This window comes from Etheostoma cragini, chromosome 3 (genome assembly GCF_013103735.1).
Source record: "Etheostoma cragini isolate CJK2018 chromosome 3, CSU_Ecrag_1.0, whole genome shotgun sequence".
Lineage (NCBI taxonomy): Eukaryota > Metazoa > Chordata > Actinopteri > Perciformes > Percidae > Etheostoma > Etheostoma cragini.
Genome location: NC_048409.1, coordinates 24,472,065 through 24,498,279, shown reverse-complemented (window position 1 = coordinate 24,498,279; position 26,215 = coordinate 24,472,065). Strand labels below are relative to the sequence as shown.

The window sequence follows — 26,215 nt, the reverse complement described above, 5'->3', positions numbered from 1 at the left end:
AACTTCTGATGGCTACTTTCAGCAGGATAATGCGCCATGTCATAAAGCTGGAATCATCACAGACTGGTTTCTTGAACACGACAATGAGTTCGCTGTACTCAAATGGCCTCCACACTCACCAGATCTCAATCCAATAGAGCATCTTTGGGATGTGGTGGAACGGGAGATTCGCATCATGGATGTGCAGCCGACAAATCTGCGGCAACTTTGTGATGCCATCATGTCAATATGGACCAAACTCCCTGAGGAATGCTTCCAGCACCTTGTTGAATCTATGCCACGAAGAATTGAGGCAGTTCTGAAGGCAAAAGGGGGTCCAACCCGTTACTAGCATGGGGTACCTAATAAAGTGGCCGGTGAGTATAATCAAAAGATATTAAACGGTGTTGTATATGTGTACCAAACTAACCTTGCCGTCCAAAATCTGCTAATGTTTCGTTGCGGTTGATTTTCTGAAGACATAGAAAGATATTTATCACAGTCAATGTATGTTCATGATATGCTCCAAAAAACATCCTATTTTCTACACCTTGCTGTCTTACACCACAATTAAAAATGAGACAACTGAAGCAGTCAAGTACATGACAAGATCTTTATATTTATGTATACATAGCTCATAGCATGACCTTCTTTATTTTTAATGTTGACATATACAAAAACGTACCTGAGTGTTGACATTACGTGTGATTCTGTTGTATTCCTCGTTCGCCAGTTTGGCTTTGATCCTCTCAAGACGTTTGACAAGCTCGGGGTTCTGAGAGAGAAAAGTCACGGTTCAATGTCAGTTGTTTGCAGCAGAGCTTTCTTCCCTTGGTACTTGTGATATTCTATTCTCTCCATCAACCGGGGGAAAAAATTACACTATCCTAAAAATTATGGAGGGATATAGGGATAAGTTGCCAAAATTGGGCTCCATCATCAAAAGTCTCTAGTTAGTTTCTATATCATCAGTTCTACTTCAGGTTGTCAGCTTGTCTCTGCCTTGTCAATGTCAATGCAGCATAACACTGATTGATATGTTAGAGGTTACACAGACAATTATATAGCATATATATTTAAAATTGGGCATGTCCATGGCTTCACTTACCCTGGGAGGCTTCACAACCTCAGGCAGGTACAGTGAGCTATCCTCCAACAACTCATGCAGGTAGAAAGGATGCCCTGTAGTAAAACAACAATCAGAAAGTGTTACACAGAAACATATTGCTGCCATGGCTTCTAGTGAATTGAATGATTTTTTTTGTTGCAGAACATCACGCCAGAACTTTGGCACAGGTTTGCAAAAGCTGGAAGACAGAATGTTTTTAATAGTGATATTATCACATGAGACTTTATCCTAGGGTGTTGATTAATTACATAAAATGATATGTTGTAGCTTAGATATTTGGGTTATCTGGTCTTTGAGGAAAAATAACAAATCTGTTACTCAACTGTTCTTTGAATGAAATGAACATGAATGAAATGCTTCATATCATTAGCAACATATTTTGTATTAACCACCAATTTGTAATTACGAGAACAAGATCTCGTAATTAGAAAGACAGAATTTTTTTATTGATCCCCTAAAAAAAGGGTGTTGCAGCAGTAGCATGTCAGACACACTGCACACATACAGAATATACATGAAATAACAAGAACATAATATAGGAACAAATAATTTAAAATAAATACAAGTAATATATACCAGTTGGGAATAAATTAAAAATGTACAACTGTTTAAGTATTATTGATACGATTATTACTACTATTATTATTGTTAATAACTAGTATTATTACGAGATAGTAACTCATAATTTCAAGATAAAGTGATTTATCTCAAACTATCTTGCGTGAATGCAACGGCCTTCCTTCCATTAGAAGTTATTCTATAAAAGGTTACCGTTGTCCTGAAGGTATTTCTTGAGTGTTCTCGCCGTCCTGAAGGAGAGGGTTGCTTGTGGTGCTCCAAGAGCCTCCTCAAGTTCTTCTCTCAGTCCCCGGGGCAGCGACGAGTCCGTCTTTTCTAATAACTCCGTCACCTTCTTTCTGAATTGATCCCCGACAACAAATGCAGAGGCCATGGTTTAAATCCCTATGACTCTGACAGGATCGTTTAATTTAATGCGATGCAGCTATCTAGATCTATGTATACCGTTTGTCAAGCTTTTTCTCACGAGCACGAGCTGCCAGTGAGCATATGTCTAAAAATAAAAGAGCCAAAACTATCCCTAACGGTTTTTATTATGATTATACGTTGAAATTCGGCGTTTAAGCTAACTGCTAGAGGTAAATATCGCCAAGTGAGCAGCCATGTTGTTTGTCTTGTGACATGATGACGTATAGCGCTCACATGACCAACGGCGTGAGGATTACTATTATTAGTATCATAATTACTAGTGCGGATTTTGGTAAATTGTCAAAAAGTATTTTATAATCTTTAAAAAACTATTAATGATTAATCACAAGCAGACAATAATGTTTTATCACATATTCAACTCAAATGTTAATCGCTACAGCACACGTGAGCTCTTTTGGTGCATTCCATGTCTCCTCATGAACTCCGAAAAGCAAGAGATTAGAGTTTTAACTTACAGACTTGACGTGAGATATGAAATAGGCCTGCTTAGTAGCCCAAGAGTATGGCTGCAGCCTGGAGCGTAGCCCGTAAAGCACCATGGAGGTGAACTGGCAACCCAACTCCCTATAGACTGAGCTACTACCATCCCACAAGTCTCACATTTATCTGGCGCTGTTTATTTCATTCAAGATGTTTATTGTGACACCGGTTATAGGCTACAAGTACAAACATGTAACATGTTGTGCCGGGCAGCTCCATTAAAGAAAAACAACAAGTAAATTGTAAGGGACTTATTAAAATATAATAAAATCAGTAAATAACTAATATATGAGGCAATGAAAGAAAACTGTAACTATATAGACATAATAATAGAATGAACTAACATAACATAGCATTAAGAAATGTAGGCCTAGCCTATACATTCAAGGCCAATTTATGAAACAGTGACAATTTCACAAAGAATGAATATTACATAGGGGGTTGAATTATAAAGTAGCATTGAGTCATGTAGGCCCATGTCATATAAAAAAAAACTGCGTCGTCTTCCTATATTTACTTAAATTACTTCTCGCAAGTTTATTTTAACATTTATCGTAAATACAACTCCTCCGTTGTTCCCTGAACGCGGCATCAGTGGAGCTGCTAGAGCATGCTTAAGCAGTAGAGAGTGCCTGTTTTGCGAACGGAGCGTGCCATAGCTGGAAAGATGGCGGCTTCAGCGTTACGCCGAGGCTTGCTGAGCACTGTCAGTAAATACAACAAGAAACACACTCTCAGAATACTGTGTGTCGTAGACAGCAGCAGCAGCAGCAGCAGCAGCAGCAGCAGCGGGTTTGAGGTGTTCAGACCGCGGGTAGAATGCCGAGCCTGCGGACTGCCCAGCGGCGTTCAGCAGAGGAGGTACATGTCCTCACGGTAAGAGACGCAGCCAGTGTCCTCAGACTTTAGCTAAGTATCGTTACAAACTCTTCAAGATGGTCCCGTAAAGGCATTGGCCACGTTGTTTGTGAGGTGGCAGATGTTTCGAGATTGTGTTTGCGTTATGAGCGTGGTGGGTACACACGAGCTGACATTTAGTATCAGAAAAAGAGAAAAGTACGGTTGTCCTCTGCTGCCATTAGCTAGCTAGCTAGCAGATAACTAGCCAGCGTGGATTGAGATAGCTACCTGTTTTGACTGCCTGTCTGCAATTTGCTGAGTCAATGCATGTTACATCACTCAGTTAAAAGTTATCACCCACAGTGGAATTGTTTTCTGTGGCATGTTTTAGAAACAGTGACATTAGTGATGTCACGAGATTTATAATCCGGTATAACTGCGACAATTTCTAACATAACGCTACTGGTGGCAGCGCTACTGGTCTGTGACCTAGTCTAAATGAATTCATTGTTTATTGGCGGATTGTTGGGTCAGATTACTTTGAATTTACTGAATATAAATTACGAGACCATCTTAAAGTTTAGTGTAGGTTTATCCAATCTGAATACTTCCGGGTGATAATACTTCAAAATCAAACGTTGAAAATATTGCTCTTCACACTAACCGATAGACGGAGCCACTAGCATTTGATTGTCAAATACTAGTGGTTGTTTACATTTTCAATGCAAGTAAAATGCATTTAGCATATTCAGTTTACAGTTTACAGTTTGTCACACCAACCCTTCCAAAACAGTACTGACACAAACTGCAGGTGCACTGTGCTTTACAACATGTGAGATGTTGTTTATGTTGTCAGAATGTTTTTCGCTTGTTTGTCATGGCCTACAGTAGTAGAACATGTTCAGAATTGGTTTCATGGAATCAAATTTCATGAATTTAAAATGTTCATATTTTAAAGAAGTAATCAGAATCTGCTTTATTTGCCAGATATGAGAACACATACGAGGAATTTTGCTTTGGATTACACATTGCTCACAATGTGCACAACAACAAAAACAAACACTATATACAGACTTGAGTAAATGCAATCAAGTTATCCTTGTCAATGTAACTATAAACTAATTATTACCCAATATTTCAAATGTAATCTGGGTTGTTTAGGCTACAGTTTCTAATGTTTTGTAATCTGATTGCGTTATACCAATTACATGTAATCCATTACTACCCAACACTGTTTACTGGAAATAATCATTAGTAATGTGAATATAATAACTAAGTAGGGGGGAAAGCAAATAATCGAACAGTCTGGTAAGTTCAGATAATGACATCACTTTGCTATTGTGCAACCTTTAAAACCAGGAAAAGACTACTTGCGTCATATCATGATATTACAATATCCAAAATCAAAGGCGATATCTAGTCTCATATCACTATATCAATATAATATTTATGTATTGCCCAGCCCTACGTGGACGTATGTTCTTACTTTACTTTTTCCCTATACATGTTGTAGTATTTAATCACTGTTTGCATTTCCTAACAAAGCACGGAAAGATAACATTTGTGTCGATGCTGAACTCATAAAGTAGTGTGCATAGTTAGCCTTCTTGGTGCCACTTGAACATCAACTGATTATCACTGATGTTATGTTAATTCATTTCAGTATTTAACGTCACAGTCATTGAAACAGTTTATGCCAGTTTCTTTTGAAAATGTTCCAATCCACATGTCTAATAACTTCTTTTACAGCCATTGGCAAGGAGCATAGCCTTTTATTAACGGTAGTTTGACTTTTTCCCTATCCGCATTCCGCCAAGACCCACCCTACTCTGCTTCTGATTGGCTAGTACTCCTTGCCTTCTTCACAGAATCTGGCACAAAGACAAACAAATAACACTGCTTGTGCTTGCTTGGTAGGTGATGGCATGCTTAATGCTGAAATGACACACTAATTAGCAGCTTATGATAAAAAGGTTGCCTCCTTAATCCACCTACAAGTTATAAGCTATTTGCTCTATGCACACCGCTAGGTCGGGCGACAACAGCAAAGCGCAGAGAGCATAGCAGGTATTAATTATTAAGAGTGGCAAGGAAGCTATTTCCCAAATAACATGCATAGAAGTATGCATGTTATTTATTTGAAGTGACCAGCTGTTCCTTGTTGACATCTGACAAGTCAAGGTGTTTTATTCAATCTTCTCAAAATTGTGATTGAGATTACAATTGAAAGGGATAAGAGAAGCTGAAGCGAGATATCAGGACTTTCCCTGTAGGGATAAATGTGTATATAGTCTCCATAGAATGGGAAATCCTGAAGCCTCTTCTCTTCACAACTGGGATTTTGTGTCGAGGCTCCTCAGGGAATTATGCACGGTTTGTGTTGGTCCATATCGGATGTTGTTATAGGATGTTGTTTTGTTTTCCATCCTTATGTTTTGTAGACTTGTTAGTTTGTGTTTTACAAACACGTATCTGCAGCCACTATTAGTCTGCAAACTAAAATGTATACATGCACGCACAGACAGGGTCTAGTGTGTAATGGTGTTGCCTGTATTTGGCAGGAGCAGGCCTGAAGGGAAGATTTTGGAAACAGTGGGAGTGTTTGAGGCTGTGAAGCAGCACGGCAAATATGAAACGGGACAGGTAAGTCACTTTCAGTCACCAAAACACACACACACACACTTATTTTATAATATTACTGTTCTGTCCTGCGTTATCTGGTCTGTTAAGTTTTGATAAATCAGTAACTTTGTATTGTTATGATGGCACATTTGCCGGATCTTGTCAACTGTCTGTAATCCAATCTAATTCATGATTTATTAAACCTGCGGATATAATCTCTCAGCAGCTCATCCAATTTATGATTGTTGTCGTCCCTTCAGCTGTTTCTCCACAGTGTGTTTGGCTACAGAGGCATTGTCTTGTTTCCCTGGCATGCCCGACTTTATGACCGAGACATCACCCCTCCCATGGCTGAAAGGTAAACTTCCATCTCTGGCCGCAGACTGCGCCAAACAGACCCTTGTTGGCTTTATTTTGTAGGTAAGACTTGAGAGCTGAGATCCTTTTTGTCTCTTAATTTCTTCCTTCAGCAAACCTGAGCCTCCAGGTGCCCACGGTTCCAAGGAGGTGAAGGGGAAGACTCACACCTACTACCAAGTCCTGATTGACACTAGGGACTGTCCTCACATAGTAAGTCACTACTAGGGTTTATACATTTGAATATATATTCAAACAGTAATAAAACAGGCGTTCAAATCTGAAAATGTATATGTGAATGTTATTGGAGAGTAAATAAAGGGCACTACCGTGGCTTTCTACCTGGCAATTGCTCGTGAGCCTGGCCTGCTGTAGACATTCAATTTCCTGTCTGATTGAATTGAAGAGTTAGTTTGTCGTTACCTGCAATTTTGACTATTGTTTTCAAATTCAGTTTAGTTTAACTAGTTTTTAAGGTGAGTTTGCTAGTTTAGTTTAGTATTTATTTTTTGAAAATGCTTAGTTTTAGTTTTTTTTTTACTGGTTTTAGTCTTTTTTTGTTGTAATATGGATTATTTCAAAAAAGGTCAGAAAAGGTTCTGTGTACTAATAACTCAACAAAAACATGATACAATTTTAGAAATATGTATTCACAATGTATTCAACAATTCACACCAGTACATAACATGTACATGTGATGCTAAGCACTGATACGTAAACAGTCAACACAAGACGCCACAGCTCTAAATGCAGAATGTATGACGTGTTCAGGAATAAACCTAAATAGACAAAAGAAGACACACAGGTGTTTCTAATTTTGGTTTGAGTAAAGTGGGGAACTTTTTAACGTCAATCGACTCGGTTGTGTAGACATCCCAATATGAATCCACATATTAACCCACATTAACCCCCCCCCCCCCCCCCCCCCCCCCCCCCCCCCCCCCCCCCCCCCCCCCCCCCCCCCCCCCCCCCCCCCCCCCCGCTTTTGGTGTTCCTGCGTATTTACTAACCAGCAGCTATCAGGTCCCCGGTGAAAGCCTGCCTGTAGTGTTCTCTGTCCTGCGGTTGTCTCCGCCATGCTGCTGGCCTTACTTATCCATACATCCATGCCCGTATCATTACCGGGGTTAGCTTCTGTTTTGGAGAAAAGAGGCTTGCCGTTCTCCTATACTTAAGGTAAGCTAGGTTAGCCTCCTTGTGTTCGTTTCTCAAATGTAGGCTACTTTGAAATTTTTGGGATTTCTCCCTGTAATAAGTTGCCCACTTATTTTATTTATTTTACTTTACACTGCAAGGCCCTTGCTTTTGTCTGACAATCATAATCAAACAGGACTCTGCCGCTTTCTTCTGACTTTCGGAACCGCCATGATGCCAAATGAGGGGATGGACATGTGTTCAATTTGGCATCGAATGTCAGAATTTCTGGGTTCCCAGTCGGAAACTATACATGTCTACGGGAAATGTCATGGTCGGCATGGTATAACGTTATTTGCTCTATGAAAGACTTGGACAAAGATGAAAACCAAGGACATTTATTCAATTATCAATTATTTTAGTTTTGCAAACAGAAATGACAGTTTAGTTATCTTTTGTCAAAATGCCTCGTTTTTATTTTATTTTGGTTAACAACTAATTTTTCCCCACTTAGTTTTCATTATTTTGTTCCTTTTTGTTAATGATTATAAACGTGGGTATTAGGGAGCCAAAGCCACCTCTTAGTGTCTGAAGCAGCAGTTGTGTGACTATTGGTTTCTGTTTTCTTTTACAGTCTCAGAGATCCCAGACAGAGGCAGTGACGTTTCTGGCCAATCATGATGACAGCAGAGCCCTGTACGCCATCCCAGGTATGGACGTGGGACTTCATTCTGCAATATGTGCCAGACATCCAGAGCAATTGAAATTATGTCGTCTGAGTACCTGGAGCTTGTGTCTCAGTCTGTCGGGTAATGTTGGTAGGCTGGCAATGTCCAGCATAAACTGACGGCTATACTTGTGTTTGGCCATGGCAAAACACAAAGAAAAGTCAAAAGAAGAGTTAGAAATAAAAGAAAATGCCATGCTGTTGTGCGCCACCATCTTGAACTACTGACATGTTGGCCACATAATATCATTGTTAGACCCTGTGTATCCCATTTCTAACGATTTCTGATGAAGGAAAAAAGATAGAAGATACTTTACAACTAGGCACCTCATTCCACTTCAGGATTGTTTGACCTGACATCAGCAGAGCTGAGCTTGATCCTGGTCACCCTTTCAGCTCCCACAGTATAAAACATTTGAGATGGTCGTATTTGTTCTGTCTTATCCCCAAGTAACCGTGTGTCTGTTTCTTTCCTTCAGGTCTGGACTATGTGAGCCATGAAGACATCCTGCCCTATAACTCTGCAGAGCAGATTCCCATCCAGCATGAGCTGTTTGAGCGCTTCCTCTTGTTCAACCCTGCCAAATGTAAACACTCTTCTGCAGTGTCCTTCAGCTTTTAACATCATTCTGCACACAAACCTTTTAAAGTGCCTGAGAGGGGACTGCGCACAACAGCAAGCCTGCTTGGTTTGCATACAGTAAAGGAAATGAGTCTCTTACCTTATTTTCCAGAAATCTATATGCATTTGCCTGTTTTTTTCTGACAATTTGATAAACAAAATGCATATTATGCTTCAGTAAATGAAGCCCCAATTACAGTTTTTCTCAATTGCTAAAAGCAGTTGCCTGAACTCATTTAGGTAATTGTGCAGTCTGTTGTCAGTACCTTAAACCATTTCACAAAACCGTGGTTTTATAAGTCATTAATAATACAACTCATTTTCTGTAAAGATTACATGTAGATTGTCCATGCGGTTGATGTAAGTTCAGGTGTTATTAATTTCTGTATTTTCACAGTGATTAATAGCTGTGGTGGTTGGTTGTGTCTTTTATAAGCCAATGTTCCAGTAGATTTATAAAAAAAATGTATTTCTCGGTTATACAAGTAGTATATCATTTCCCTTTTAGGTTTGGCCTTTTAAATTTAACCAGTGACATTGTCAAAGTAAAAGAAAACAAGGTTTCCAGTAAATAATTGTGTGCTTTGTCCTCTGCAGCTCCTCCGTTTACAGCCAGAGACACCCTGAAGGCGTGGCAGGAGAAGAACCACCCTTGGTTGGAGCTTTCAGATGTACACCGGGAGACCACCGAGAACATCCGAGTCACTGTCATCCCCTTCTACATGGGCATGAGGGTATAAATGACCAGTTTAACTCTTGCATGCATAAAAACGCATAAAACTTCAGAAATATGGAGCGGTTGCTAAAGTTCTTCTTTAAACACAGCCTGTAGTGACACCAGTTTGAAGCTTGTCTACGTTGCATAGATGTCATTTTGGGTCTGCCAAGCAAGACCCTGGCCTTTGGGCTTCTTGTGGCCTTTTCCTGATTTGGTTTTTGTGTAAATGCTAATGGAAATTCTTTATTTTTCTCAGGAGGCCCAGAACTCCCACGTTTATTGGGTGAGTATCAGATTTTTCTTATCTGTGTGGAACATCAAGTTGAGTGGTCCACAACGACAGTCACTGTGGAAAAATTAACACCAGCTACAAGCCAGGCACTGGTATAGTTCCTAGTGACTATTAGCCATGCTTGTGCCAGCAGACTCAGTTTAACATGGTTGTGTGTGTTGTCTTTCTGCAGTGGCGGTACTGCATCCGTCTGGAAAACATGGGTAACGAGGTGGTTCAGCTGAGAGAGAGGCACTGGAGGATCTTCAGCCTGTCAGGAACCCTGGAGACGGTCCGAGGACGTGGTGTCGTAGGCAGGGTTAGTACACCACACACTGGTCACGCAGTATCCAAGATCTTGACCATCTAGAGACGATGTCCGTTCATCAACGCACTCTATGCAATTGACCGGATTTACTATGCATTCTGTCTGGTTTTGAGTAAACTTTATTTTGCCATTTTTTTCCAGTGTGAACATACTACATTCGTATGTAGTCTGGATTAAGGATACGGCAGTAGTTTGTATCTCAGCTGCGTTGTAGACATGACTTGTGTAGCTCTGCATATAAAGCCTGCCATATACACAAATGACATTATATACAGTATCCTTACTAGTGCACCTTGAAACACATTTTGTGTAACCTTGTCACATTGTACTTGTCTTTATGTGGTGTCACAGGAGCCAGTGTTGTCTAAAGAACAGCCAGCCTTTCAGTATAGCAGCCATGTGTCTCTACAAGCCCCCAGTGGTCATATGTGGTGAGTTTACTGTTACACAGATCACACTGCTACATGTTCTACTATTTAGTACATCCTCCAGAGGCTCAACAAACTACACATACAATATTACACTCCTTCTATTATTTGTATTTAGGGGGACGTTTCGTATTGAAAGGACTGATGGCTCCCACTTTGATGTCCGCATTCCTCCTTTCTCCCTGGAGAGCAACAAAGATGACAAAGCGCCCCCCGCTGGCTACACATTTTAAATGAGAGTTGTCCCTTTCCCCTGTAACATTGCCTCAGCCTTGAGCATAAGACTAGCCCTCCATGTTGTGTTTGAGGAGACTTGCACAGTCAAGTGGAAGACCATTGGGAGTTAGGGAGAAGAGTCAATGTTGCCAAGCTGAGTTGGACATGTTGTGCTTTCAATAGCTGAGATATTGAGCAGGTTGTTTTAAAGTGACAGAATTTCCCGCTGAGCTCTGCTGTCATGAAAAGAGCAACAACTCCAGCTGAGCTTCATACTGAGGCCTCAGTTGGATACCTCAAGTTAACATGTAAGACAACAGTTAAACCACATGTTAGAATCTCCTTGATATTATTGTTTTGAATTTATGAAAACATGACGCATGACTTTGATCCTGGACCCAATTTTACTGTCATGTTTTAATTATAATTTTCACAGTTTTCGTATGTCAGACCACTGTGGGCCACTTACGACAGGGAAATCCAATTGAAATCTGGGCCAGTGAAGTTAGTGTTTTACAACATTGAAGCACAGTGGATAGAACTAGGGTCTGTTTGACACTGATCAAAGACTCTTTAATGTCAAAATGAAATAAAATCTCTGCAAATAATTCTCAGTAAAAATATACAAAACAATATTTTTTATATTCACCTTTGTGTCATATAGTAGATAACACATTTGGCAGCAGTTATAGCCTTCTGCAGTCTGTAGAAAGTTGTATTAAATTTGGACATCTTGGTATACAGTCTTAGGTCCCCTGGTGGTCTCCCTCAGCGCCCTTCTCACATGGGAAATGCAGATTTTGAGGATGGCTTACCCTATGCAGATTTATAGCTGTGCCATATTTGTTACTTTTTTGTGTGACTGACTCAGCTCACTTTCTCAGAAATGCTCTTGTATCCTTCCTCTGAGTGGTCATTTTTGATAAACCTTTTATAGATTTATGTGGAGAGTAGTTTTGTCTTCATGATGCCATTACTGCCAGGAAATGGAAAAAAAAAACAGCCAACAAACCTTTCAGATATAGATGTATTTAACCCTAAAAGTCACATCTTGACTTCTTAGTGATGTCCATTAAAAGGGTACTGTGACTAATAAAAACAATTAGCTGCTCCAGTTATAAGTTTAGGTTTGACACTAAAGGGAGTGAATACTTACACCATCAAATAATTTGTGATTGCATTCTTTTAAGAGATCTGGTTCCCCTTTGACAATTAAATTCTTGTTTTTTTATCAGTGCCTCAATAACTCGTAATTCCATCCACTTTGATTTAATGGTAATAAAGATCAAATAATGTCCAGGACAACAGCACAAAAAATAATGTGAGAGTTGGGTCTTAGTTATTTTTGAATAATAAATGCAGTCCACAATAAAGCAATTAAACAAAGTCCTTGGCAGCCACTGTTGGGGCTAAGATGAGTGTGTGTGTGTGTGTGTGTGTGTGTAATTCTCTGCTCTCTGGTAAAAATCAGAATGAACTCTTTATCCTGTACACACATGCTGGATGTTATTTGAGGCTGACTTTGCAAGCTCTGTGAAAAGAAAAGTTATAAGCCTAGTAAATTGAGAGAAGAAAATAACAGTTGTTTTAAAAAGTGTTTCTGAAGAAGTGATGGAATACTACTGTAAATAGACATGTAATTAAAGGCAAAAATAACTTTTGAAAAAGACCTTGACGTTTCTTGTGTATGATTTATATTCATTAATAACTCACGTAGCTGTCGTTCTCAAACTTGCTGTTGCAAGGTTAATGCGGCTATTGTTTGCTTATGGAAAGTGTGTGTGTGCGCGCGTCACATTTATATTTTATTAAATTCCAAACCATCACCACCAGAGGTCAGTGCGCATCCACTCTATTGAATGCTGACTACATGGACATAACTCAAGTGTATCTCATTTAGAAAAAATGGAGTCGTCCATAAATGTTTCAATGTAACTGGAAATGATACCGACATTTTAACTTTCACTTGATGATCAGGTAAAACTACTAATCTATCCATTACTTTACCCAAATTCACGTTAGTTATTGAAATTAATAAATAGGTCTGACAGTGTGTCTTGTTTCTTCGTTGCAAATAACCAAACTCGATAGGAAAAATCTGCCCATTCGATTAAGAGCTGTTAAGGTCGGGTTGAAGCCTCGTGGTTATGTGACCAACAGCCACAAGATGCTAGCCAGCAACATAAACCAATTAGTTAATATTGAAGATTTTTTAACATTAAAATGGGCTACTTTGACAACCAGATATGCTGATTTTTCTTGAAGACCACAAGGGTTTTTAAAACTAATTAGTCATAGTGACCAGATGTCTATACTTGTGTGGAAAAGCGCAACATTAAACCGACACGTTCGCCTTCCCAGAAAATTCCAAGTGTCGTGTCTAAGAAACTGCAAACTTAAAGGCTCGTGCTGCTCCCGCACTGCCCTCCCTCTCTCCTGGACTTGTGCTCACGTGCACTCGCTGCGCGCTCTCTTCCAGTTGAACAGAGGGTGTAATAAATAATTCAGTCCCAGCCAGGGAACACCTCAGTCTCTCTCTTCTCCTGTGAAGCCGCGGAGCTGCAGCCTCCACACGGACTGTGGACCGAGACGCTGACGCGTCTGCTTCCTGCTCCGGAGCGGATAGAGAGAATCCACCTTGGAGAAGGACGAATGCGGGGTTTGTTTTAGCGTATTCATGACTTCCAGCGGTGGAGGAAGGACGGGGCAGACGGTCAGCGGTGAGACGTAAATATTGCCATGCCCTGCTTCGTGCACAACCTCCTCCGATTCGTTTCCTCCTATGAGCTCTGTTTTAGAGGATAACTGCAAAGGGGACAAAGAAAATTACGTCGTTGTCGAAGGTCAATATTTTGGAGATGTGAAGTTGTGTTTGGGATAGGAGGCTGCTGCGGGCCACGATCTGCACGTACACAGCATCCTGACTTTGCTGTGTCCGTGTTTTCAAATGTCGCAGGCAGCATCCTCCGAGCTGAGCTTCACTCTCAGGGATGAACAAGTTCTCACAAGCTAAAAACGAGTGGTTCAACTTCTTCAATTTTTTCAAGTATTGTTTTCCAGGCTGTGGGCAATTCCCTCCTCTGTGTAACTGCGTGATAATTACATTTTTTTTTATGAGGAGTTTGGAATTGTAATGCTTACAGTGCATGCTTCACATATCAGCCCCAAACTGCAGGCTTTTAGGAAGATGTGATCAGCTGCAGACATTGTGATTAGCAAAGAATCTCAAACATTAATCAGACTGGTTCCTGCATGACTGCTTGGTGGAACTGGTCTTTTAGTTATCCCAGTTCACATTAAAACAGGACCATGGGTGCCAAGCAGACCAAAGGCCAGGAGCCCGGAGGAGCCAGCCCTCAGCACAGCTGGAAAAGAACGCCCACCAAGGAGCGGGGTGACATCTTGGCTTCCCTCATGGTGAAGTCAGGGGACCGGCTGAACCGTGGTGGGACACCGCCGCCCTACCAGCGCCGCATCGGCATGATCCAGGAGATGATGCTGATGGCCAAGCAGGGAAAGCAGGACGAGGCCACAGAGATGCTCAAGACACTCCGACAGGTAGCAGCTCTATGTGTTGTTGTTGTTTGTGTGTGTGTGTATGACTGTATGTTGAAGAATAAGTAAAGCTCAGGGTTCACAAGTTCACAATTCTATTACAAGACCACAATATCCCTGGTTGCTTTCTTTCTTTTCCTGCCTCTATTCATTTATTTCTGTGTAAACATGTCATTTGATGTCATCACTGATGCCGGAACAGATGCCAGGCTCAGACTGACTGTTAACACGCTGACTAAACTAATTCAGATTGACTGCACACATTGCTTATGAATTGTTCGCCTCTCTGCCTGTATGACTGAACATGCACCCACTGGCTGGCTGGCTGGCTGGCTGGCTGGCTGGACCTGTTGTGCTCAGCTGGGATCTGCTACACTGGTACAGTGTGGGGATTGCTATGATTTATCCCCTCACTCTGTCTTTCAAGACATTTTTGCAGCACTTGGCTGACTGACTGGCTGCTCCTGCTGTTGCTACAAAGAGAAGGTAAAGCCCAGCAGCAGACTGAAACAACCTGTTGTGCTTAGAAACAAAATAGAAGCAAGATCATGAAAATGCCACCAGCTGAATTAGAGGATTTGTAGAGCTTTAAAGAAAGGAAGGATCTGAGTGTAAAAGGAGTAATATATGTTTATCTTGGAAATGCAGAGAGAGTAGAATAGGCAGTGAAGGGAGAAACCAATTTATACGCTCTCATCCCTGTAGACAGCCTGCACACAATCCATATGCTGCTCATTGTTTATCTCCCTATGACTCAACCACAGGGAGTCTCCCGCTTCTACAGACACAGCTTTTATAGTTTATTGTTTGGGCTTTGGAGATTTCTATCAGATCCTTTCTGTTACTGATACAGTGTTCTAATCAAACCCAATCAGATTGTTTATCATTGAATCATTGGCAAACAGACAAAGGACACCTCTCCATCCTTAACCATCTCTGACGCGGCTCTACTAAGCTATGATGGGAGGAGGAGAATCACAGCCTGGCTGTGAAGGCAGAACAACACAGCAGTGTGATCATGCTCCCAGTAACCACTGAGTTTGGCAGCTATAGCAAAATATCTACTTTTTGATACCATAGTTTAAGAAATATACTTGTTTTTCCTTAAAGCTCTCATGTCACCAGAAATGTGATGCCAGTTTTCAGTGCTATGGTTACATTTTGTTTAATACTGGGTAGTGAGGTGTGTTACCCATCAATATATACCAGTAGTATAATTGTGATAAAAAAACAAGATGACCTGTTTGATCATGTTTTGTTTACATGTGATTGCCCGTTTGGATAGATATTTCCCACTTGACAGAATATGCTAGTGCACTTAAAGGGGAACTACGCCCATTTTCAATATTCATTCATGGTAATCCTATGGTCTGAGACAGTCTAAAAATATTAGTAGACATTAACAAATCTTCTAAATACCAAAACAAAAGTGATATAACTCAAATATGTGATGTCATAAAATATAAATTGTGTAACTGCTCCATAGACAATAGGGCTGTTAGAAGGAATTCTGACTCTGACTATTCCAATGTGTATTTTTTTATGAAAGGGTTGGCTGAAGTTAGCAAATCTTTCCCTTCTAGCCTTGGCCTACCCGCATGTGAAAACCAATTGCTTTTGTCAGGTCTGATGAACAATAAAGTTATCGGGAGTAAGAGACACAAGGCATTGTGAGATCTTAGGGCTTGGACCTACGGTAGAGAGACGACAGAAGGAGTGACAGGCTGAGGCTCGGAACAAAAAGGATGGAAAATACTGTGTTATCATAGTATTTGCCTAAATGCCTATGTTATCATCTGCCATTAATTAGCTCGTCTTTTTTTCTAACAGCGCCAGCTGAGAGCTTAATGGAGACAGCTTATGTTGATGTTAGCTTCAGCTGTCAGTCAGCTTAGACTTCATATATAAAATTAAATCTATAGGAGGAGTTTGTTAAAGTACAACCCCTGAAAATAGTAACTAATAATGCCCAAGCCTGAGACCCACGTCAGATCTCCATTGTTACCAAGTTTGACATGTGTATCAACACTAAGTATAGAGTGTGGTCTAGACCTACTCTATCTGTAAAGTCTTGAGATGACTAATGTAATGATTTCATACTATAAATAAAATAAAATTGAATACAAGCACCTCATATTGGGGTCACAACAATACAATACAATAAAATGATAAGAAAATAATCCTTTGGAATTCAATTGGACCTTCTCCCCTGGCAATATTGGTGCTCGGGCCCTAATAAATTAAGAAAACAAACAAAATCAGTTCCCATTTAATGTCTGTGCAGCAGCTCCACACTTTGTACTTGATGACATCACAAATTTGGGACATACTTTTCTGGTTTTTGACTTTGAGAGAGAGAAGCTTAAATTGGGAGGTGTTACCCTTTTTAGTATCAGTTTTGTTCTACTGGTAGCTCATCTGAAGAAAGACACTTAAATAGTCAGTTTCCGGTATCTTTAATTCATCCGGCTTCATTGTAACATATTAAGGCATTATTTGCAAACAGACACTCTTAAATTGGACCTCCATTATGGCACCAGATAGAGCTGCTGGGAGATTTGTGGTAACCTATCAAGCCTCTATCAGCACTTAGGGGACACATTATCCTGTCATTAAGAGACTTGTACACAATTTACAAAGTGAAGAGGATTCCATATCTCATCAGTGCATCCATTCTTCATACGATTAAATTTACACTGTCGTTTAAGCACCAAATAGGGTTACTTGGGATGTAGCAACAACAGAAAGTTTAAGGTTTTCTGTGTGTAAACAGCAGTCCACATGGGAAACGTCCCCAAGCACAATGCATTCTAACTGGGTCAAAGTTAATGATTTCGAGAGACACTATATTTTAAATTGAAGGAAAAACAACAGGTTTTATGGATTGGAAGAGCTCCAGTGACATAACCATCAGTCAAATTTGGCTTCATACCCTGGGGGGGGTTTATGCTCTGGTAGAACAATACATGATGGACACATCACACGATACATTGGATAAAGACAATTACTGAGGAAAGCAGTGAGGGGGGGAAAAACACAATGAGGGTTAAACTGATGAAGAAAAAGAGAGAGAGCAGTGGTAAGTGATTTGATTGACATTAGAAGATACTCAGAAGAGAGGAGAGAGCTTGTTTATGAGGAGAGTCACTCTTTGCTGGTTACTAGGTTTTTCCTTCATGTTGCAATGAAAGCGTGGCGATGGCCAAAGGGCTCGGACTAAATAGACATTGATTAATCAAGCAGTGGGCTCTGTTAGGAGCTAATGAGGAGCGTGCCTTCTTATTCACCACTATTCAATTAAGTTGACACCAAAGCTAGCATCTCTTCACCACTTCCACCTGGGCTGCCTCAAAGCTGATCACTAAACTACAACCAACAGTGTCATTGGAAACCTCCACAGGCTCCAATAAATGTGTCCTCAGTGGTTCCCTCTGCAGTCTCTATTTTGTGGTAAACAGTTACAGTGTGTGGGATTGCTAACACATCTTACGGTATGTGACTAGTGTTTTGTCAGATGACGAGCGGCTAATGTTGTGTTGTGGTCGCCATTCCTATTTTAAGACTGAAGCTGCAAGCCATGATGAGAATATGGTCAATAGAATATTTTCATTTTGCATGAGTTTATATTTTATTGTTTTCAAGTTCAAAAACACTATTGCAAGGATTCAGTGTTCATTATATGATTTTACAATTAATTATTATACAATTGGGGTCTTGATGCCCTGTTTACGATTCAATTTTTAAATAACTGTTTTTTTTTATCTCAAAAACTTTTATTATTATACTTTTATAAATTTTTTAATGACTTCAACTCTCAATTAATTTTACGAGCCAACTGCAACGAAAACGCTACTTTTTTCTGTGAGTTTTAAACAGACTGTATGAAAAAGGTTTTAAAAGTCCCATGACATGGTGCTCTTTGGATACTTTTATAGAGGCCTTAATGGTCCCATAATACTGTATCTGAAGTCTCTTTTATAGAGGCCTTAGTGGTCCCCTAATACTGTATCTCAAGTCTCTTTTATCTAGGCCTTAGTAGTCCCCTAATACTGTATCTGAAGTCTCTTTTATCTAGGCCTTAGTAGTTCCCTAATACTGTATCTGAAGAATCTTTCCCAGAATTCAGCCTTGGTGCAGAATTACAGCCACTAGAGCCAGGCCCACAATCAGCTTTCCTTAGTATGTGCCATTTCTGAGTCTGCAGCTTTTGAGGAGGAGAGAGGATGTGGCAAGGTGCAGCATGAGGGTGTAGCCTTGACCAACTGCCACTTTGCTCGTTTGAAAGCCATGATGTCTCTCTCTCATGGGTGGGCCAAATTCTCTGGGCGGGCAGAGCAGAGAAGGAGGAGGTAACCTTGACCTTCATCACCTCATAAGGGGCAAGATTCCAGATCGGCCCACCTGAGTTTTAATTTTCTAAAAGGCAGAGCAGGATACCCAGGGCTAGGTTTACACCTATTGCCATTTCTAGCCACTGGGGGACCATAGGCAGGCTGGGGGAACGAATGTAAAGAAATTTTCATGCCATGGGACCTTTAAAGCGCTACCAAGTGCTGAAATGCGCCCCCTTCTCCTCATTGACGCCTCTTTGTGTACAGGGTTGTGATGAGCTTAATGTGCTATAGGTGCCAAAAATATTGGGTACTGACAATTTGTTTTTGTTTTGTCATGGTTCTTGTGAGCAATAAGCATTACACTTTGCGGTAAAAACATGTGGCAGAGAATTATGATATCATTTCTTAGCTAAAAATCATGTGTCATATTTTATATACATGCATTGTACTGTTAATTGAACATGCTTCTTTGTCTTTGGTCTTTTCAGCACTTAAAGGGCAGTGTCTCGACATGGTGCTGTTTGATTGATTCAGCTTTGTTTTTGCTGCACTTTGAATCACTGTGGTGCAAGTGCTGCCTGCTGTCTGTACAGTCTGTTCCATCACCAGCTAGTTTAAGGTCTTTCAAGTGCAGTTTTCCTACAGAGATACAGTACATTTAACTTTGTGCCAGGTTTTGTATGCTGTCACCTACTACAATGGTGAGACTTTAAAATAAATTGAATTGAACTTTGAGATGATGTTCAAACTACAGCCAAAATGTCAGAGTCATGTCGTTGATGTAGCCACATAGTTAGCACAAATTTGCCATGTAAAAAATACATTTGCCACCACCAGGTTTAAAATAGCTTCCTTTTCTTAATTCCAAGTCGTAAATATCAGATTATTTCTTGATTTTAGCTAATAAAAGAAACAGTTTGACATTTTTCTAAGTAATTCTTAATTCATCTAATTCTGTTTATTTTAATTAAACCACAGTTAGCAACAAAAGGCTGCCTTGAACAACACACAAGGTCCATTTCTGCACTTTATATAATGACATTTTTAATTACTATTTATAAAAAATCACAGTGTATTAGCCCTTTGTGAATGGTAGGGACAAATCTTTGGGGGATCTCTTAAAATATTGACAGTGTCATTTTGACGTGCTATTTCAGTTTTGTGTAAAATATTTATTCATGCATGATGTCAATTTAAATCTAATTCATTTCAATAAAGATAACTATGTATGCTACTCTTGTCACGAGCATCAAGTTGTGGCAGGTCAGCAGTGCAAATTTAACTCATGTTTAGTACATGTTAACTCAAAGAGTCGTAAAAAAATATATAAACAAAGGCCACTAATTGGCATGCAAAGCCCTTGAAATTCATTTTGCAGTTAGCATCCTATAGCCAAAAACTAAAACAGTTAATTAATTTGGGTTTTACTAAGAAATTTTGTAGCGATGACGTAAATAGCACAACCGATTCACCTGCTGCCCTGTCAGCACACCACTCACAGGGGTGACAACGCAAGAAGAAGCTGAAGAAATAATGTCCTCTCTGGCCGAAGATGGTGATAACAGCTCGCCAGAGGCCGGTCACCATCCTGGCTGTTTGTCAAGGATGGGAACTTGGAGTGTGGCACTTAGACATAATTGAGTAACTTTACCTGCTGTTCATGTCTGATGCTTTGTTTTCTGGTATGTACCTATTTTTGTAAGTCATTGTAAGTTGCAAGTGCACAATGCCCCCTCCCCATTGGATGAAAAAAAAGCGGGCTCCCCCAAAGACCACGGTATAGATCAAACTCTTATGGTTATAGATAGGCTAGTAATTACACCTCTGTAGGTTTTTTCATCCTATGACATATCTAAATGTCAACCTGAGAACATTTCTAAGTCGCCAGAATAATCAACGACACCAGTTTCACTGCATAGACCTATAATATGAGAATATTACTAGCAATAACCAGAGATGGATGGCACTGTTGTGTCAGTTGTGATCTTCAACTTAGATCAATATCAGCTTCATATATGGGTCCTTCTGCCCTGGTTGCCATTTCCTCTGATTTACCCAAGAGCCTGCACTTCAAGCTACGTCTTTGTCCGTGTTCAGCCAGGTTCAAACCTACGCTTTGATGCTACTGCTGGCCGGCACTAATTAGTGTGGGTGGTGCTTCCTAATGAAAGAAAAGCCCACACTCTTTTCCTCATTGCATAAAGTGTGTGTGTGTGTGTGCGTGTGTGTACTCAGTCCCCTTCAAGTTCAGCAAAGTAGTGCGTTTTTATGTTGTCTTTGTCATTAATATTTGAAGAGGGGCTACTGTTAATAATGCAGTGCTGGCTGGAGAGTGAATGGCATTTGTGCAGTGTTTGCAATTTAATTAATATATTCCACAATCTTTACCGTTAACAGATATATTTTTTGATTGACAGGTGAGAACTGCAGCAACTGGTAATGAGGAATGTTAGTCACACACACACACAAACACAAACACATTTGTATTTTCAAATGTATGTCTGTGTGTGTGTAATGAAATCTCATACAGAGTATTGTCAAAGAAAAGATTGTAGGACCCCAGGAAGAATAGCTTTTAGTTTATGCTGAAGCTAATGAGGATCCAAATAAAACACACAAACAAAAACAAACACAGATGATCGGTATTTAGAGAATGTATCAGAAGGCCTTCAATTTAAGATACACTGAAAGAAGAAATACATTCCCTCTTGTAGTTGCACTTGAACTGCATAGCAGAAACTGCAGCTGATAGAAAAAAAATGTCTTAGTTGTCTGTATTCATCATCCAAAATTCATCATTCACCATCCAAGCATCATGGAAAAACTATAAAAGATGATGCACCCACAATGCATCTCGTGTGATTGTGTGATCTCAACTGGAAACTGTGTGTGTCTGTGTATTATATCTTAACATACACCTGTTGATCATAGCTTTCTCTCACCTGCTATGTTTCTATTAATGTTACTTATCTGAAAATACAGCAGCTGATTTTGAGTGTGTGTGTGTGTGTGTGTGTGTGTGTGTGTGTGTGTGTGTGTGTGTGTGTGTGTGTGTGTGTGTGTGTGTGTGTGTGTGTGTGTGTGTGTGTGTGTGTGTGTGTGTGTGTGTGTGTGTGTGTGTGTGTGCGTGTGTGTGTGTGTAGTCAAAGCGCCTGTCATTTTTTACTGCCCCTCCTACGCAAAACAATAGGGAGCATGGAAACTAAAGTGAGTCATACCTTTCTGTAGGAGAACGAGCATCTCTCGTCCCCTCTCTTTTATTTTAAATTTAAAGGTGGCTTTATTAGGGTGAAAGTTTCAATGACAATGTTGTCCAAGTATCAAAATACAATTAGAATTAGAAATGTCAGTATCTTGAGCAGATTACCAAGACTTTTATTGACCACATTCCTTCCCCACATAAGATTAAACCTTTCCAGTTTGCACACTGTGTGAGATAGTACTGTATGTCAGGATTTTTAATTCCATGAAATGAGCACTATCATGCTACCATGGGGAACCATGACCTTTCCATTACTACCACAATCAAACTTTACATTTTTTGTCGTACTACGATTAAGGCTCTATGAACAGCTTCTCAAAATGTCAAATCCTCTCCTGTGTCTGTCTATTAATTTTAAGCAGAGTCGTCATTCATGTTGACTTTTTAAGATTTAACAAATGTTCATGTGTGAAGCTCTGCCAACAGTTTAATGATTCCTAGGCTTTGATGGTGCTTGACATGTTTATTTTCCCTCACCAGGATGCCGACATTCAGACAGTGGGAAACATTGTCATTGTCAATTTCTTTTATTTTTGTGAAAGTGTTTTATTTTTGCTTTACTTAATTTAGTTAATTTTTATAAAACAATTTTTGCCTCGTTGGCCTTATTTGGGGTGAACAATAAATACCCCATCTTAACAACATCATCTCAGACTCACCTTGTGCTCTTTTCATTTGCACGACTACTATCTACATCTACCCACAACAAATACATATTGCATGTCTTCTCTTTCATCTGAAATCAGCTGTTTGGAAAGATTATGACTTAATTTTATTGTAAATATTGTGCTAAGATGTTTTATATATTTCCATGTGGTTACTGCAGAAATGCACAGAATTTGCCATCATTCTGCTTTGAATGTGTTTTTAACTGTTTTGAAAACAGTATCTTGCAGTGCTGCAGATACAGTACACATTGATTTGCAGGTGGTGAAGTATGAATGGAAAAAAAAGTTCATGGATTTTGATGAATGTTGTCATTGAATGCATTTTGTGTAAAAGCAATGAAAACTGATTCACAGTTGGGTCCACATTGACGTCTTTTTCGCTGACTGTTTGAAGAGAATGTAATTTCATGTTGGTGGTATTAGAGTTGGGTGGTATCCAAATTTTGATACCGTCAAACCTCCTCCCATTTTTACCACGGTATACGGTATTACCGTGACTAATTAAAAATGATGACGTACGGCTCAGATGGCGTCACCAAACTGTTGGCTTGTACCTACAGCGTTCAGAAAAAAAACAAAAACTAATACTGAAACACCTCTCCCTTCTCATTAGGTCAGAGCCCCAAATGTTGCCAAACAGCAGAAGTTGTGTTCTTCTTCGAGACCAGGTCACTTGGTGCGCAACTTGTCATCTTTCTGCCCCCCCACCCGTTCTTTCTCCTCCACACTGTCATGTGATGACAACCAAACATAAACATTTTTAGGCATTAAAATAAATAATATTTAATATTCAATTCTTGTCTGTTATATAAGTGCATTGCATTTTTTTAATGACGTTATTGAAAATGATACCGTTGCTTTTGTTAAGACCCCGCAGTATAATGCAATACCATATTACCACCCAACCCTATCTGGTATCTAAACAGATTGCCTTGTGGGTGTGTTGCGTCTATAATTACTGTATGTACAATTGCAATAATGAGAATATGATGGTCTTATTCAACCTTTTTCCCTGTGTGTAGGACCTGGGCATGGAGTCAACGTCTCTGGATGACGTGTTGTACCGCTACGCCAGCTTCAGAAACCTGGTTGACCCCATCACACATGACCTGATTATCAGCCTTGCACGATATGTCCACTGTTCCAAGACGGTAGGACACGTACACGTGCACGCACACATATAAAAATTATCCAGTGTGAAACATACTTAGTAATTTGGGACGATTACAGTAAATATGTTTGTGCGTGCTCACAAACACACACACACACATGCGCACACACACACACACACACACACACACACACACACACACACACACACACACACACACACACTATAGACTGTGACTAATTTCGTTTTGGCAATCAGCTGATCTTCTGACTCAATTTGTCTGACACTATTGGGTTACGGAAGTGCTCTAAATGGTTGTGTGGCTGTGTGTGTCCTTGAGGGAAGCACTGCTCCTTGTATTTGTTTGAGAGAGAGAGAGAGAGAGAGAGAGAGAGAGAGAGAGAGAGAGAGAGAGAGAGAGAGAGAAGCCATCTGGATGACATCTTTCCTCCTGCCTTAAATGATGCCAATACATTTCTGAGATGATAAGATAATTGTTGTCATCAGTGATGTGTGTCTATTACATTTACCCCCTGACCACCCAAGACCTCATGTAACATCTTGCCTCCCTAATTTGCGGTATTTCCTGTGAAAACAGGATGCTGGAGATAAAGGGGCCGTCAGTGGAAATTAAAGTTATTTTGCATATCTACACAAAACCAAGTCTTGAAATGAAAAAATATTTCCAACAAGTGTTAATTAAAAGAAAATGTTGTATCAGTTTATATTTTTGTTAATATTTTAATTAATTTGACCTTTAATTACAAATAATCAAAATAGATAAATAAATAAATAATCAACCAAAGATATTATTAAAAATAAATGTAGGCATAGATTATTTGATTTTCTTTTAACCTAAATGGATATTTCAGTTTTTTTTTTTCAGTGGCATATTAAAATGTACTTAATTTTTCTTTATTTTATTATTTTGGCAGCTTCAATCCTCCATAGTATCCAGCTTCTGAATAATGAAATGAGAGTAAAGGTTTTACTTAGGAAAACTACATTAACATGTATGCAGCTGTTGTTGCTATTGTTATTTTTATATTTAATTCCCTGAAAATGTTGTGTTAACTAAAAAAGGAACCACATTTTTGTACTGAGTGCAACGTTAGAGTTTAAAATAATGCTCTTTATGGATGTCCAAGCCACATTCTGCAAGAAACTCCTCATACTGGAGCTGCAGATTGAGGATATAGGCTAGGGTTGTGTGTACAGTTCATGAGAAAGTTATTGAGAAGAGCAGAGCAGGAATGATAGAAACTCAAGAGAGGGTGCTGTTATGTTCAGAGAGAAAAGCAAAAGGAGGGAGGACGGATAGGAGGTGACAGCAAGGTGTTTTATTTCCCTCCCACTGCTGCTTCTGCCTGTCTGACACGTTTGATTGCTATTGTCTTTTACTTTCCTAAACTTATTTAATGTTTAATGTTCATGAATAGTTAATGCAGCATCTATGAATTTCATAGGCCTCAACTAGGCCTTCAACGCCAAAAACTATCTTGGAGTACAACGATCTGGTACGAGTTCACGGGTAGTAAGTTACGAGTTTGACTGCCGTTCCAGGGCACTTTCACAGATAAAAGGTTGTGAAAACACGGGTTACGGGTTGCCTGGAACAAAGCATAAGTATTTTGTTGCTTAAATTAGTTCAGTTAACTACGTGTTTAAAACTGCACCTATTATGTTAAATAGAATTAAATTACGTTAAATTCTGGTTTCCTAATTAACCCCACCACCGTTCGGCAGTAAATTTATCATCATATGTGGTATTTTGGGAGTCTTTGGAAATCAACCTATTGTATGTTGTTTAGGTATAAGGATTAATTGTACTAGAGGTACTATACGTTACTCTTTAGATTTTGCATCCTTACATCTTATTCTTTACTGCAACCCCAAAGAGTTCAAAGCCATAAAGACACTTTGGTTGACAACAAGAGTATTCTCAGAGGCTTCTCATACCCGACACACATACAGTAACCTGTTGTGGCTTCAGGCACCTGATAACATTGCAATTGTGGAGAGGGAACATGTTTCAAGAATCTTGTTTCCCCCAACATGACATTCACTGAGTGCTGCCCATTTTCTGTACTGTTTACTTCACTTCCATCTGTTACTGTTATTTTACACAGCTTTTTCAGATTGCGTACCATGACATTAAATTGATGTCTTTCAGTCGATACTCCAGAAAACAGAATTTACCAAATGAAGCTAAGAGCCTAATGAATGTGTCTGATTAGTATGAACATGGCTAAATTGCTGGAGGATTAATAACACCATTCCACTATTAAACAAATGGACTGAAAACATCTTTAGTCAAGAAAAGAGATAGAATAAGGTAGTTGTTATTGTGGTGCATACAGTGGGTACGGAAAGTATTCAGACCCCTTTAAATTTTTCACTCTTTGTTTCATTGCAGCCATTTTCCA

General features: G+C 39.6%; 3 protein-coding genes across 4 annotated transcripts in view; 2 read left to right on the top strand and 1 right to left on the bottom strand.

The window, feature by feature from the left end:
- The window catches only part of tmem199 (transmembrane protein 199), a 3,408-nt gene extending 1,082 nt beyond the window's left edge, over positions 1-2,326 (bottom strand). Inside the window, exons 1-4 of the mRNA XM_034866757.1 lie at positions 1,880-2,326; positions 1,088-1,161; positions 665-754; positions 410-452 (exon numbers count right to left, since the gene is read on the bottom strand). Coding sequence (XP_034722648.1) covers positions 410-452; positions 665-754; positions 1,088-1,161; positions 1,880-2,060 — 388 coding nt within the window. The 5' untranslated portion in view covers positions 2,061-2,326. The remainder of the gene's footprint in view (positions 1-409; positions 453-664; positions 755-1,087; positions 1,162-1,879) is intronic.
- An 876-nt stretch (positions 2,327-3,202) lies between these two features.
- On the top strand, positions 3,203-12,101 carry poldip2 (polymerase (DNA-directed), delta interacting protein 2). 2 transcript variants are annotated; one of them, XM_034866746.1, is made up of 11 exons: positions 3,203-3,472; positions 6,004-6,079; positions 6,319-6,416; positions 6,529-6,628; positions 8,184-8,259; positions 8,756-8,863; positions 9,496-9,632; positions 9,873-9,899; positions 10,081-10,206; positions 10,567-10,646; positions 10,762-12,101. In XM_034866746.1, the coding sequence occupies exons 1-11, from the start codon at positions 3,264-3,266 to the stop codon at positions 10,874-10,876; spliced, it is 1,152 nt and encodes a 383-aa protein (XP_034722637.1). In that variant the 5' UTR covers positions 3,203-3,263; the 3' UTR covers positions 10,877-12,101. The 2 variants fall into 2 exon arrangements, with proteins under 2 accessions (XP_034722637.1, XP_034722636.1); XM_034866745.1 differs by having other exon boundaries at positions 5,998-6,079.
- A 1,204-nt stretch (positions 12,102-13,305) lies between these two features.
- lrrc75a (leucine rich repeat containing 75A) overlaps positions 13,306-26,215 on the top strand; it is a 39,343-nt gene continuing 26,433 nt past the window's right edge. Inside the window, exons 1-2 of the mRNA XM_034866735.1 lie at positions 13,306-14,417; positions 23,701-23,829. Coding sequence (XP_034722626.1) covers positions 14,169-14,417; positions 23,701-23,829 — 378 coding nt within the window. The 5' untranslated portion in view covers positions 13,306-14,168. The remainder of the gene's footprint in view (positions 14,418-23,700; positions 23,830-26,215) is intronic.